We start from the raw sequence: 16,748 nt of genomic DNA on the forward strand, positions 1-16,748 counted from the left end.
ACGCATGCCCCACCTCAGGCACCACGGCCACCTCAGAGGCACTCCAAACCCAGACTCAGCACCAAGAGGGATCCCCCTGCCCATGACAAGCACTGTGGGAGAAAGAGAGGTCAGGAGGTCCCCAACAGCCCTCTCTGCTGCTGCAGACACCTTCACCCTTGGCTGCTGCAATCTTTACTGACACCGACACCTGCAACCTTCTGACTTCAGCTCGTGGGGCTGAATGTGTACTACACCAATGAGCCTGCCCAGGAGCTGGAACTAATACACACCACTCACCTGGTGCCCTTGCACCCACTGCCCACTAAAACTAGTCTGCAAAGTCTGTTGTATGTGCTCCATCAAATGCACAGACATTAACATAAAGCTATGAGAAACATGAAAACTTAAAGTAACATGACACCCCCAAAGGAACAGTAATTTTCTAAGAAACTAACCCCAAAGAAATAGATCTAGGATTCTGTGACCAAGAATTTAGAAGAACTGTTTTAAAGAAGTTGAGTGAGCTGTAAGAAAAACACAGATAGAAAATTCAATAAAATTAGGAAGCCAATGAACAAACAAAACAAGAAGTTCAACAGAAAGAAATCATTTGAGAAAAGCGGAACAAATTCTAAAGCTGAAGAATACAATGAATTAAATGAAAAATACAATGATGATCATCAACAACAGACTTGATCAAGCAGAAAAATCTGTGAACTCAATGACAGGTCATTAGAAATTATCCAGTCAGCGGAGGAAAAGATAAAAAAAAAAGAATGAAAAGAAATTTATTCCAATTAGCAGAAAAAGAAGATCAAAGCAGAAATAAATGCAGAAGAAACAAAGAAATAACAGAAATTATCTATAAACGAAGAGCTGGTTTTTGGAGGGAAGAAAAAAAAAGTAAAAAATAAACAAAATCTACAAACCAGTGGCTAGACTAAGAAAAAACTAAGACTAAGAAAACTAAGAGAAGACTGAAATAAACAGAATCAGAAGTAAGTGTTAGCAAGTGTTAGTCGCTCAGTCGTGCCTGACTCTTTGCGACCCCGTGGACTATATCCTCTGTCCATGAGATTTTCTAGGCAAGGATACTGGAGTGGGTTGCCATTTCCTTCTCCAGGGGATCTTCCCAACCCAGGGATCAAACCCGGGTCTCCTGCACTGCAGGGAAATTCTTTACCAACTGAGCTACAAGGGAAGCCCACAGACTAAGAAAAAACAAAGAGAAGATTGAAATAAACAGAATCAGAAGTAAAAGACATTACAAATGACATCACAGAAACATAAAAGGATCCTAAGTGACTGCTATGAACAATTACACACCACCAAATTGTATAATCTAGGAAAAAATGAATAAATTCCTAGAAATATACAATCCAGACTGAATCATGAAGAAATAGAAAATGTGAACAGAAGACTGCATCAGTAATCAAAAATCTTCCAACAAAGAAAAGCCCAGAACCAGATGACTTCACCAAACATTTAAAGAAGAATTCATGCCAACACGTCTCCACATCCCCACCAGCATCTGTCATCTCTCATTTTAAAAAAATAATAGCTAACAGATATGAGGCAACATCTTGTTGTGATTTTGATTTGTACTGCCCTGATGATTAGTGATGTTGAACACCTTTTCACATACTTGCTTTTCACCAATGAGGATGTATGGCCTTTAAGTTTATATATTTCAAGTATAGGGTGGTGGAGGGGAGAGATAATAAGGTAACAACACTCAAGATGGGGTTAACAACTGCAAACTATTATATACAGAATGGATAAACAAGGTTCTATTGTATAGCACAGGCAATTATATTCAAAATATTCTGTGATAAACCATAAAGGGGAGGAATATTTTTAAATGTGTATATATACATAATAACAGAAAGTAAAATTGTAAATCAGCTGTATTTCAACCAAAAATTAAATAAGGCAAAGGCTACAATGATTAAAAACAAACATCCAAAACTACAAAAAACTATTCAAAACCACACTAAACAAAAACCCTTTGAACAGTTAGGCTCCTGATAGTCTATCTTCTTTTAGGTTTTTGACATGCTCAGTTGCTTAATTGTATCACACTTTTTGCAACCTCATGGACCGTTGCCCTCTGGCTCTCCTGTCCATAGGATTTTCCCGGCAAGAATACTGGAGTGTGTTGCCCTGCCCTCCTCTGGTGAATCTTCCTGACCCAGGGATCGAACCCACATCTCCTGCATTGCAACAGGTTCTTTACCACTTGAGTCATTCGGGAAACCCAAGGTTTTTGACACTGGTGGCTAATTCCAATCTCCAAAATACAACAGTCCTAATGAGGACTGGCTCATTGACAAGCATTCTAACTACCTTCAGAAAAAACTAATATATAATGCGACAAATTTACAAGAATTTTATTAGGTCATGAAGGCAACAAAAACCCATCTAACAGCATTACTGCTGTTATACTCATTTTCACACCATTATTTTACCTCCTATGAATGCCAGCTTCTATGTCCAAGTGTATTTCATTAAGCTGCTGTTGAGCGTTATTTCCTAGTCCTGTATTAAGTGCCCAGGAGGACTGTCTACAAGTTTCACACCTCAGTGTATACCTGTTAATCTATTCTCCCCTTTTACGCATCAGGGGTCCAGAAATAAAATGCCAGTTAACTCCCTGAAGAGACTCCTGAGTTGACTGGCACAACCAATAGCTCCCTTCCCACCACTTTCACAATACTTGTCCTTATGGCTGAAAGAAATGATTACACTATATTTTACTTGAGGGCTTATCTTTCGATCTCTTGATCATGACTACAAATCATTCTCTGAGGTAAGGTCCACATTACATTTCTGATGCATGCCTAACGTGCTGCAGGTGCTCAACAAACATTTGTTGAATTGAACTGAGTTCAGAATGATTACCAGGACATAAAACGAGCATGCCACACTCAGTGCAGGGAAAAACAGCTTCACTTTGGTGCTTCTCATCTTCTACTCCTTCATCAGATCTGCAGACTTTGCTCTTTAGGGGGTTTGGTTTTTGCAGTTTCTATTTAGTGGTGTAGTTACTGTATATTACATTAGTAACTCTGCAGTGCTGTGTTACTCTGGCCATCTGAAGCTAAATGCCACCAATGCATTTTAAATTCCCAGCTGCACACCCTATAAATTGAAACCATGACATATAACAATCTGGGTGTGAGTAAAGTTTTGCCAAAACAAATGCCAGTGACACTAACAGCTTTAATTATCATGTTTGGGATTTAATATATCAACTCATATTGATAAGTAAAATTTTCCTTCAGAATAATTTTAAAAAGATGCAACAACATAAAAAGGCAGGATATTGGCTCACATTATATACTTCGTAGTCTATCATAAAGAGTCTTTTTTCATAATTTAAAAAAAATGACTGCTATAGAAGGCTATTTATGAACTTCACAAATAGAAATTTCCCCATTTCAAAGAGACTGTAAGCTTAATTAAAAACGGCAATTCCATAAGACAAAGCAAGTATACAATAGTAGACACAATTACCTAGTATTTAAAAAACAAGTAAGATCATGTACATTATCAGGAAGAGTAAAGATTGAAAACCTGAAAAGCAAATCCTCCTGCTTTGCTTGGTACTGGTTGTTTCTGTATTAGAGGTCTGTATCAAATTCAGGCTCAATGATTAGTAAGATAACCAGAAAAATACTGAAGGTCTAAAGGAGAACAACAAGCTTAAAAAGCAGAGATCAGAAGTATCTAGTGCAAATGGTTAGAAAAGCTGTGCGTAAATTAAACCTGGAATTCAGAGAGAGGTGAAGAGGATGAATTCATACTGCCAAGGTTTATAACAAGAATCTGGGGCTTCCCGACCCTGGGTCTTACTTACAATTACTTCTCAGGACAAATGTCAATGTCTCTCTCCACAATACTGACCTGCATTCTATGCTGAGCAGACAAAAATTACTAAGTCACAGGCTTGCTAATGAATAGTTTAAGGTTTACCAAATTTTTAAGAGATAAAATATTCCCACTCCAACATTTTACTTAATTCACAATTTTCTACTTACAAAGTCTTGACGTATGTCATTGAAGTCTTTGCCATATTTTTCCAATGCCTCTTCAAATAAACTAGCTTCAGAGGCGGACCATTCTTCCATTTCATCTCTGCATAAAACAGGTCCCCCAAGTGGTACTAAGACACTAATTGCACTGCTCAAATCATAGCCGTGCCTATACAATGTATCCATAGCATGAAACTAAAAAAATAAAGAAAATGGAGAGAAGAGATTAGCCAGAAAGGCAAATTTTCTTGATTATTTAAGAACAGAAATATTAAAATGCATGATGGACTTAATTAACAACAATATACTTAGTATTTTTTAAGTAACATAATTAAGAAAAATTTAAACAACAGATTATTCGATTATTTAAGACATCACATATTGCTTTCAAGAAAATGATGATTTGTACCTTTTAAGATATGTATTTAAAAAAAAAATGTATTCACTTCTTAGAGTGACAAATGGCTAGATCTTCTAACCATGAAGATCTAGGACCTCCAAGAATTAAAATGGGAACCCAGTTAAGTTTTACCATCCTTTTGGTTCAAAGTGCCAGTCACTTCAGCTATTGTATAAGGCTGGCACAGCCTTCTTTGACAAGGGAAAAATACAGAGGATGTATAAGAGAGTGAGAAAAAATATTTTCAGGTTGTATTAAGAGAATGATATACTAGGAATGAGAGCTGGAGGAAAAACACCATGAAACTGAGAATGATGGTTAAGACAAAATTACACATCCATGTTAAACAAAACAAAACAAACAAAACAATATATCCATGTAAAAACAATAACTTGGTTGAAATTCTGTAAGACCAAGAACAGATGACCAGGCTTGCTTGAAACAGCTACCTAGGCCAGTGTGGATTTCATGCATATTCCAAAGGTGAGTGATCTGAAAAGCAATTAGAAAGGGAGGAAATATAAATTTGGGTAGTATAACTGGCTTTTTTCAAAAGTACCTTGGGTCTAGCTTATTTTAAAAAGATTCGTTCACAATATGCACACATATTTGTATGTGTAGGAGGAAAACTGCAGAACAGGACGGTCGGCTCTGTGTCGAGATAAGCATGTAGGTGTGGCGCAGATGTGGTTGGTAATCAAACCCTTGCCAAGTGGGAGCTAGTTCAGTTTAAGCTTTCTAACATGTGAAAGCCACGTGTTAAACCTTTTACACAAAGTATCTTCTGATAATTAACTAAAAATTTCACAAATGGGGAGAGAGCCACATCTATGTTTTACTTTAGTCACCTGACGCGAAGAACCGACTCATTGGAAAAGACTCTAAAGACGGGAAAGACTGAAGGCAGAAGAAGGGGACGACAGAGGACGAGATGGTTGGATGGCGTCATTGATGCAATGGACATGAGTTTGAGTAGGCTCCAGAAGTTGGTGATGGACAGGGAAGCCTGGTGTGCTGAAGTCTATGGGGTTGAAAAGAGTTGGACATGACTGAGCAACTGAACTGAGCTGATGTAATAAAAATTTAGCTATGGTCCTGAAATAACTGGTAGGGGACAGTTCCCTACTGGTACAAAAGCATAAAGTAAGCTCAAATAGCAGCTAATATCTATTAAAGAGAAAAAAAATTGGCTACAATATGACTAAAAAATATGTACTTACACTGTGATAACATTAAGATCTTGAATAGGGTATGGAATATGAATTTGTTGACAGAACAGGCAGAATTTAGGACATGATTAGGAACAGTAATTAACCGCTTTTACAAGGGTTAACACCTCCCCTCAAATCACTGGATTCCACAAAACAAAAACATGTAGAGATTTCATTATCAATTTTCTAGTTATTATCTAGATACACTGACCATGTGTAGTCTTTTGTTCTGTCACAATCACGGAATAATAACTTCAACTTGCAAGTGAATTTCTTTTCTTCTTACTCTTCTACAGCAGGGGTTACAAAAATATTGGAACTGATCTTGATTCTTCACTTGAGTTCTGCAAACTTCAAAATCAGCTAAACTGCACCTTTCTAGATAACCTCTCAGTTGACAGATTCAGCAATTTAACTGTACATACACTGTTAATTCACTCTTACACCATCCTTGAAAATAAAAAACTATTGTTTCTAGAAAACTGATCTATGAAAATGCAAAGACAAATGTCATTTAGGGATCCCTTCAGTTAATAATATATTCCCATAAACGATGATTTTCAAAACTCCAAATTTTACAGTGCATAACAAAAAAAAATGTTAATGGTATTCAAAAATCAATAGTTATACAAATTAACTGTGTTGAGATTCCTCAGGAGGTACAAGTAATTTTTATAATACACAGGTGCTCTGAAACCAGAAGTCACAGAATTAAATGAGTTTCTCTCAGCTGATATTATACCAACCATTTGAAGCATGAATGGATTTTCAGTCTTTTTGTTCATGTTAGATGAATGAAAATGCCTTTCTTATAGGTACTTTTTAAAATGATGATGGGCTAGTATCTAATAAAGCTTCAAAGTATGAAAAATATCCTAGCCTCTATAAATAACAGTAACCCAAATCCCAAGTGATCAGGTTGTTTTAAAGATTCTGTTCTTTACAGTGTGTTTGTATCTCTAAACACTGAAGCAAAGCTTTGCTTTTGAAGACTAGCTCCTGCCTTGTGTCACAAATCAACTGGAAAGAATGGGTTGGACTAAGGGTGACCATAGCTATGAAACCTCCAAGCCCACATTTACACCACAGCCCAGAGGAAAGTGCAGTAATGATCACTATGTGAAGAAAATAAACATCCCATGAGACACAGGCACTGTGGAAGGCCTAAGGAATAATTCTGTTAAAAATCAATGACCAGAAAGGATCACAAAGGAAACCAGAGGATCATGTTATTTGTTCAGAGTCCATATTAATGCCATCTTTCAGACACACATAGAACCTTCTTCAGAATGAACTTTTGAATAGTTTAATCCAACCCTAAAAAGCCAAGTAAAGCACAAAATATACTTTCTAGAACAGAGGAGACAATATCCAGTGAAGACTCACAGAAATAAGCTAAGAAAAGACACAAGAGCATGACATATAACCAACAACCTACTGTTTATCAGTAGGATAAAACTACTGTTTTATCAGTTAACTATCTTAACTATCAGTTAAGATAAAAACTCGAGTTTCATTCTTTTACAAGTGGTTGACCAGTTTTCCCAGCACCACTTGTTAAAGAGGTTGTCTTTTTTCCATTGTATATCCTTGCCTCCTTTGTCAAAGATAAGATGTCCATAGGTTCGTGGATTTATCTCTGGGCTTTCTATTCTGTTCCATTGATCTATATTTCTGGCTTTGTGCCAGTACCATACTGTCTTGATGACTGTGGCTTTGTAGTAGAGTCTGAAGTCAGGCAGGTTGATTCCTCCAGTTCCATTCTTCTTTCTCAAGATTACTTTGGCTATTCGAGGTTTCTTGTATTTCCATACAAATTGTGAAATTCTTTGGTCTAGTTCTGTGAAAAATACCGTTGGTAGCTTGATAGGGATTGCATTGAATCTATAGACTGCTTTGGGTAGAATAGCCATTTTGACAATATTAATTCTTCCAATCCATGAACACGGTATGTTTCTCCATCTGTTTGTGTCCTCTTTGATTTCTTTCATCAGTGTTTTATAGTTTTCTATGTATAGGTCCTTTGTTTCAGCAAGATCCTCTATGACCCACCTCCCAGAATATTGGAAATAAAAGCAAAACTAAACAAATGGGACCTAATGAAACTTAAAAGCTTTTGCACTACAAAGGAAACTATAAGTAAGGTGAAAAGACAGCCCTCAGATTGGGAGAAAATAATAGCAAATGAAGAAACAGACAAAGGATTAATCTCAAAAATATACAAGCAACTCCTGCAGCTCAATTCCAGAAAAATAAATGACCCACTCAAAAAATGGGCCAAAGAACTAAACAGACACTTCTCCAAAGAAGACATACAGATGGCTAACAAACACATGAAAAGATGCTCAACATCACTCATTATCAGAGAAATGCAAATCAAAACCACAATGAGGTACCATTACACGCCAGTCAGGATGGCTGCTATCCAAAAGTCTACAAGCAATAAATGCTGGAGAGGGTGTGGAGAAAAGGGAACCCTCTTACACTGTTGGTGGGAATGCAAACTAGTACAGCCGCTATGGAAAACAGTGTGGAGATTTCTTAAAAAACTGGAAATAGAACTGCCATATGACCCAGCAATCCCACTTCTGGGCATACACACTGAGGAAACCAGATCTGAAAGAGACACGTGCACCCCAATGTTCATCGCAGCACTGTAATAGCCAGGACATGGAAGCAACCTAGATGCCCATCAGCAGATGAATGGATAAGGAAGCTGTGGTACATATACACCATGGAATATTACTCAGCCATTAAAAAGAATTCATTTGAACCAGTCCTAATGAGATGGATGAAGCTGGAGCCCCTTATACAGAGTGAAGTAAGCCAGAAAGATAAAGAACATTACAGCATACTAACACATATAAATGGAATTTAGAAAGGTGATAACGATAACCCTATATGCAAAACAGAAAAAGAGACACAGAAATACAGAACAGACTTTTGAACTTTGTGGGAGAATGTGAGGGTGGGATATTTCAAAAGAACAGCATGTATACTATCTATGGTGAAACAGATCACCAGCCCAGGTGGGATGCATGAGACAAGTGCTCCGGCCTGGTGCACTGGGAAGACCCAGAGGAATCGGGTGGAGAGGGAGATGGGAGGTGGGATCGGGATTGGGAATACATGTAAATCCATGGCTGATTCATATCAATGTATGACAAAACCCACTGGAAAAAATAATAATAATAATAAAAAAAAAATAAAAATAAAACTCAGCATTCAGAAAACTAAAAAAAAAAAAAAGAAAGAAAATTAACGACCAACATTTGCCAAGAACTTATTATGTGCCTAGTAAATGTTATGAGTGCTTTACATGCATCATTGCTCTTAATCTTCAAAATAAACTATTAATACATAAAAAAAAAAAAAAAAAAAACTCGAAGAGCTAGACATATAAGAGAACACACTGGCTGAGTCCATTTATGTGAATTTTGGGAAAAATAACAATTTATGATGAGAGAAGTCAGAATAATGATTACCTGAGAAGAGGAGATCACTGACTTGGAAGGAACATAAGGGATCCTTGTTCATCATCTAGATCTCAGTGGTGGTTATATGCATGTACATACATGTAAAACTTTATAAGCTGGGCATCTAAGTGTACTTAATATACTTTATTATATGTATATCTCAATTGAAAATAAGATTAAGAACTTAAAACTGAAAATCCTCCCTCCAGCTAAATACTTTGTGAAGACACCATCTTCCAAATAGAGATACAGATACACACAGATACAGATACAGAATCCATTCAAAACTAAATTTTAAAAATCATAACAGCTCAGCACAAGCTCTTCTCTCTGCCAAATAGTGGTGAAGGTGTTGTCACATTTCATCTCATTCAAAACAGATGGAGATGACAAACAGAAGTATTTTAGGAGAAAGACTGACAATGAAATCTTGGCAGTGGAATTCTCATCTTTTGTTCATCAAACAGAATTACATTATGGTAAACTGGACTATTGTTCAGCAAATATTCACTCCCTCTGTGGGCCTCCAAGAGAGTGTATTCTTCCACTCTGTTGAGGTTGGGTCTAGCTATGTGACTTGTGTGGCCAACTGGATGTTAATGCTGCGTGACATAACAGAGCCTTGACATGAGTTTGTGCATTTAGACGTGTGCTACTGATGTTTGCCAACAGAAGAAGAGAGAGATATACAGCAGGACCCAACCTACAGTTTCACACCTGAATCAGCCCAGTATAGTTCAGCAGAACCCTAGATAATCTGTAGAGCGGTGTGCAAGCTATTAATGCTTGTTGTTTATAAAGCGATGACATTCTGGGCAGTTTAACCTATGTTTTTCCCTTTGGGGAATTAAGAGCTTATTCACCCAAAGCTAGCAGTGCTGTGAGCAGAGCAAACAGCCTACAGCTGCTGCTCCTCTTTGGAATGATCTCAGTTTAAGAAAGATTCATCTCCCCCATCTCCTGGGGCAGCCTGCATCCAATGAGGCAGGAGTGTACAGGCTGAGGTCATTCACACAGCATCAGAGCCCACCTTCTCCCTCTGTTCAATTCTGCCTCCCTCCCTTCTCTTCCACAGGTGTATATCCCAACAGTGCTCCTCAATACATTTCCAGCATTCAAATCTCATCGCAGAATCAGTTTCCCAGGAACTCAACATGTAACATTTTGGCAATGACAAAATGACACCCATATATATTCAGTACTAACTACTGATTTGTTAAGAGTTTTACAAAAAATTTTATGTGTATAACACCAGCACAATATACAGCATTCAGACTATCAAGTCTATTTTAAAATTAATGAGCATATGGTTTTTTTCCAAGTAGAAATAGAAATTCTCATGACTAAACCTCAAACCACCATCAAGGCAAACATTTTTATATTTAAGTAGTATGCCATCCAATTAGTTTTTGCTTCAGTGCACAGCACTCAAAGGAAAAGCCTTCATTCATAATCAGATTTGTGAGGACCTGGTTGTCATTCACTCATATCAATCTATAAGACACCCAGAGACATGTTCTTCTGTGAACTCACACTTTCATTATCATCAAGAGAAAGCTCTAGGGGTGGCAGGCGATGGTAACCCCGTGGCCCTAATGTCACTTCCCACTTACTTTGAGCATAACTGTGGGGTCTTCCCCCGGCTCTGATTCTAGACACAACCCAGACAAACACAGAATACAACTGTGTAGAGACACTGAAGAACAAACAATGCAGGCTAAGATAATTCAGCAAGCGGAGGTATGAGAGGTGAGCTTCCACACAGATCTGAGCTTTTACCTGGAGGGTATTTCTAAACTGCTACAAGAGAGAACAGACCAAACAGAAAGTCAGCTTTGTACTAAGCTAAGGTGAAAATGGGGAGAAGGCAATGGCACCCCACTCCGGTACTCTCGCCTGGAAAATCCCATGGACGGAGGAGCCTGGTAGGCTGCAGTCCATGCGGTTGCTAAGAGTCGGACACGACTGAGTGACTTCACTTTCACATTTCCTTTCATGCATCGGAGAAGGAAATGGCAACCCACTCCAACGTTCTTGCCTAGAGAATCCCAGGGACGGGGAAGCCTGGTGGGCTGCCGTCTATGGGGTCGCACAGAGTTGGACACGACTGACAAGACTTAGCAGCAGCAGCAGCAGCAGCAAGATGAAAATGGGCAAGACCACTTTCACCTCTGAGGGAGCAAAACCCTTGGATATTTCAGGTCTAACTGAGAATTACAATATGTTAAAATAATTGGTATCATACATGTTCTCTGACCACAAGCCCCAAAGCAATTAAGATAGATTTATGAACTGCATTTCCTTGGAAATTAACTCCCAATCAAATGCAAAATTATAAAGTAAATTAGGAAATACTTAGAACCAAGTGATAATGAAAATATTACATATTAAAATATGAGATATATAGGGACATTTATAATCCTAATTACTAATAACAGAAAAGTAGATAAATGATATTAATGAGCTAAAAATTGGTCTTGTAAAGTTGGTATAGGAATATCAGGGTAAAGTCAAAGAAAAGAAGAAGGAAGAAAATAATAAATACAAAACAAATATACAATAAAGAAAATCAACAAACCTAAAATCTCGTTCTTTTAGGCAAGAAAAAGAGAATTTTCCAGCAAAACTATCAAGGAAAAAAATAAGAAATGACACATAAACAATAATAGGAATATTCCCAGGTGGCCCAGTGATTAGGATTCACGCTTTCACTGCAGAGGGCATGGTTTAATTTCTGGTCAGGGAACTAAGACCCCACAAGCTGCATGGCATGGCCAAAACCAGACAAAATTCCTATGAAAGATTATGTTGCTAAATTTGAAAACCTAAGGAAAAACAGAAAATCTCCTGATGTAACTGACCAAATGACTTAGATAGAATAAAAACTTACTCTAATTATTAATCAAATTATAACCATATGCCAAATGGAGGGATTTTCTACAAAGTAAATGACCTATACTCTTCAAAATGCCATGGTCACAAAAGACAAAAAGAGTGAAGAACTGCTCAGGATTGAAAGTAATTAAGGAGATAAGACAACTAAATGCAGTGATTCTCAAGTAGATCTTGGATGAGAAAGAAAATTTTTTTCTCCTGACCTTACTGAGACAACTAGCAAATCTGACTAAAGCCTTTAGATTAGATAACAATATTATATGTTCATTTCCTGAGTCTGAAAGCTGTACTGTGGTTAAGTGAGAAACGATCTTTGTTCTTTCAGGAAATACCTCCTCAAATACTTTGAAATAAAGGCACATCTAATCTGTAAGTAAGTAAGTGTTAGTCGCTCAGTCATGCCTGACTCTTTGCAACCCCATGAACTGCAGCCCACCAGGCCCCTCTGTCCCTGAGATTTTCTAGGCAAGGATACTGGAGTGGGTTGCCATTTCCTTCTCCAGGGGATCTTCCCAACCCAGGGATCGAACCCGGGTCTCCTGCACTGCAGGCAGATTCTTTACCAACTGAGCTATAAGGGAAGCCCAAACTTACTCCCAAACAGTTCTGAAATAATAATATGAATATAGAGAAAGAATGATAAAGGAAACATGGTAAATGTTAATATTGGGGAATTAGGGTGAGGAGAGTACAGGAAGTCTTAGTACTATTTTTACATTATCTCAAAATACAAAAATAAAGTTTTAAGAAATGTAACAGCAAGCCTTCATTAACACACACTTATAAATTCAAATCTCTTCACCATGAACCCTCAACAAAGAAGTCAAAACAATTTTCACTATATTGCCCCATAGTTCAATTGTGCAGTGATTTTCTAATGTTTCTTTTATTAGTGCAAAATGCATGGGAGGAAAAGTCAAGTAAAAGGCAACACACACTGAAAACAAAAAATAAAACAAAAACAAATTTACGCTCAAATTTAAAAGAAAGAGATGGATAAACAGATGCTTAACACAAGGAAACAACTGCCCCCAAGACAGTTGGAAGTGTCTCTAAGGTCATTTTATATCATTTTAAAATTCTTACCTGCATTAGATCATCAGACAAAATGAAAATGTGCTTAATGTAGTAAAGTACTGCCTTAATACTGTATTTAGAAGGAAGGAAAATTTCATGTTTTGTATGTTTTACTGCAGTGGCAATCCATTAGTTCAAATTCTAATTTTAGTCTTGTATACATGGATACTCAGAAGTACTCTTAAGTTCTAGCAAAATGAGTTTTAAAAATTACATGAATTCTCATTTAATCAATTTTACATTCATTGTGAAGACTAGATTTTTTTTTTAATGTAAGTTGATGCCTAAAATGTTCATTAGATTTATATACTGTACCAAGTACAATTTTTTTAAATGATGTAATGACTGTGATTTCCAAACTGATCTCAATTCACAGTACCCTCAAAGCCCTAAATGAAGTGTCTGATGTGAACAGGAATCACAAACAAATAGTGAAGTCCATGGTCAACAGCTGGCATTTTAACAGAGTATCTGAGGGATAAAACTACTGTTGGTTAAATAAATTTTCTCTTCTCAGAAAAAGAAGTTATTTTTTCTAAGTTCTTCTTGATGGGAAAATTTTTTTTTGTAAAAAGTATAGCTTGTTTGAAGCAGAAGATCTTTAAACTATAAGTGATTTCCCTGTAACAACTATGTTAAAATGGTTAAAATGTATGGTTAATCATAGCCTAACAATCACATTCAAACTTGATAATCTACTACAATGACAGTAAATATGGCATGAAAAAAACCGTTGCAGTCAATAACGCTATAAAATCAGAGGAAACTAAATGAGATGCAAGAAAGATGGGGGGAAGGAAATGTATCATCGTCATCATCAGCTCAACAATAACAACTAATGTTTACTGAGCTCTTTTAATGCGCCAGACACTGTTCTAAATGATCTACAAATATTATCCTGTTTAATCCTCAAGGTGATGCCACAAGGTAAGTCAGAGACAGGCTTTTCTGGAGGCTGAAGGAGGACACTGAGACACCGCCTGCTTTCTCTTCTAGTGAAGATGGGGCTGCAAGAGCCAGATGAGCTCAGTGTTTGTGAACATCACCTTAAATGAAGATACAGAAACTGCTGAACACAATCACTTCTGGAATACTGATGGAAGCTCAAAAAGACTTGTGACATAGCAATCAATGAGCTGCCTTCCACCCAATCTGGACAGTCAATGACACGGTGAGCTCTATGCCCCTCAAGAGTATACCAACCCCAAGGTATACTCTGGCAAGCCAACGCAGTTCCATCAACTTCTATATGCTTGCATACACATATCAGCAACTAACAGGGGCACGTTTGCATACCCTCTTCTTGTCAATCTATAACCTCAAAGCAGAAAGACTTTATTATTACCATTGCTGAAGAGGAAGCTCAGACACAGTGAGGTTAAACAACTTGCACAAGGCTATATGGACCAAAAGCTACAGAACTAGAGGGAAAAAAAAAAAAGAATAAAAAAAGTACATTCATTTGTATATGAACATTCATGTTCATAGCAGCATTATTCACAGTAGCCAAAAGGCAGAAGCAACTCAAGCTCCTACTGACAGATGAATGGATAAACAAAATGTAACATATACAAACAATGGATTGTTATTCAGCCTTAAAAGGCAGGAAATGCTGACATATACTATAATATGGATGAACTCTCTTCAAGACTGTTATGCTGAGCAAGCCACCAAAGGGCAAATATATGGTTCCACTTACATGAGGTACCTAGAGTAATCAAATTCTAAGAGATATAAAGTAGAATGGTGACTGCCAAGGCCTGGGGACTGTTTGAAGGATCTGGGTTTTTACCCTAAGTGCAATGAAAAGACACTAAAGCAAATAAAAAGACACTATCTTATATAAGGTAAGGGACAGCAAAATCAAAGTTGCATTTTTAAAAGATCAGAAATAATACAGAAATTAGAGATGTTCCAGCATGTGATTTTCTCCCTACTAAGTCAACCCTTTCTCAGAACCAGACTTTAGCATCAGGAAACCTAAGTTTCTAGGTTTATGTAAGTTATTTAACCATTATCTCTAATATAGTCCATCCTAAAAGATTTCTAAGGCCCCCCAAAACTCAAAAAGCTTTGAGTCCTACTCTCCCACCTGTTTTGGCACTCAGAGTCCAGACAAAAGAGAAACCTGGTACTTCTGCAAATACCTATTCTCAGAGACAGAGGCTTTCCTCCAGCAATGGCTCCCTAATAATGCACGTGGCACCTGGCCCTCCCGGCCACAAGCAGAAAGGAGCAGTCTAGGACGTCCACCAGCTATTACTAACTAACCACTTCTTAGCTTACTTTGTTCCAAGGAATTCTGCGTCCACAAAGCAGGAGGAAAGGAGAGTGAATGTGGGGATTGGTGTAAACCGATTTTTTTCTTTCTTTGCATATTGTACGAAGTACAATATTGTACTAAGTATACTTAATATTTTAGTGAAATGAACGTGAAATCTATGAAGCCTCTGTGACGTCAATGTTTTAACAAATATAAATCTTATTATATGGCTTAGACTAGTCGGGTTTGAAATTCACAGCCCAGCTATGTTTGTAACAGGTCTCAAAATGAGGAAGTTAGATCCAACAATCCTGCAGGCAGCACAATTACCTGCTCCCAAAATATTACTGGTGATTTGATAAACTGGCATACACTGTCTTGGACAAGCAGATGTGTCAGCTGAAAGCTAACAGTAGTCCTCAGAGGACAGGTCACAGAGGAGATCACCCCTACAGGGAACCTAGGTCGCAGCAGCTCCACAACCCAGCCCTTCTCTGTGCTCTCCAGATCCATGGTCTGGTCACCTGATAGAGAAAGGTACTAACCTGTGGGTCTGTGAACAACGAAAGCAAAATGAGAATCCAAATCTTCAAATTCAACTAAATGATGAAGCCATTTTCATTTAATGGCACAAAACAACTTAGCAACCTTTTGCACACTGTTCTTGGAAACAATCTGCAAAACTCTTTTATCAACATAATATTAAGTTTAAACCACTGCCATTCATTTTTATAGAAATGCCTTAAGATCTCATATTTTAGCATCAAAGTAGTAGGCACAGACACCACTGGGCAAACAGGATTAAAGGTGAAGGCATGGCCTCTGAAATAACAAGAGGCACCCTGCTTTCAAGACTTCTAAAAAGATGTCAATTTTATGCAACTGAAAGTAATACAATCTCAACACAAGAACATACAGAAAGTCCAAGTGAAGTTGAACCTAGACTAGGTAAAGTAGGAAACCAAGACACATAAATGTTGTAGACAAAAACAACCAGTCTTCAGCATTGCCTGATCCAAGACAGGCAACCATGATGTTTAAACTCAAGCTACTTTAACAAGAACAAACCAGAAGAGGTAATCTGACGGAGAGAACTCCTCAGGAGTCAAGATCCAGACCTTGTCTCTTAAACCAGCTGTACAAACAAGCTGTATACAAACCCAATTTCCTAAGCCTCTGAGCATACTGATGCTTAAAAAAATTATAATACAACACATAATTTAAGATAATAATGTAATTAAAAAGTGACTCCAAAGTGCTAAATACTAAACAAAATAAAAACAGAAGAGATGATAACAACTGGAGGGTGTGAAAGTACCTACCTAGATGGCATGCAATACACAAATATTAAAAAAAACAACACCACAGACACACACACACACCATATAGTTAAACTAATTAAGATATAAA

At 37.4% G+C, this 16,748-nt stretch overlaps 1 protein-coding gene across 7 annotated transcripts in view; it reads right to left on the reverse strand.

Annotated features, from left to right (window-relative positions):
- Window positions 1–16,748, reverse strand: part of MTA3 (metastasis associated 1 family member 3) — a 167,460-nt gene that overhangs the window by 48,000 nt on the left and 102,712 nt on the right. For all 7 annotated transcript variants that reach the window (XR_009694790.1, XM_061155520.1, XM_061155518.1 and 4 more), the window contains exon 9: window positions 4,023–4,211. Coding sequence is in view for 6 of the 7 variants with exons in the window: in XM_061155520.1 (XP_061011503.1) it covers window positions 4,023–4,211 (189 nt within the window). In the remaining variant the exon portion in view is untranslated. The remainder of the gene's footprint in view (window positions 1–4,022; window positions 4,212–16,748) is intronic.

Source organism: Dama dama, chromosome 11 (assembly GCF_033118175.1).
Source record: "Dama dama isolate Ldn47 chromosome 11, ASM3311817v1, whole genome shotgun sequence".
NCBI classification, from domain to species: Eukaryota; Metazoa; Chordata; class Mammalia; order Artiodactyla; family Cervidae; genus Dama; species Dama dama.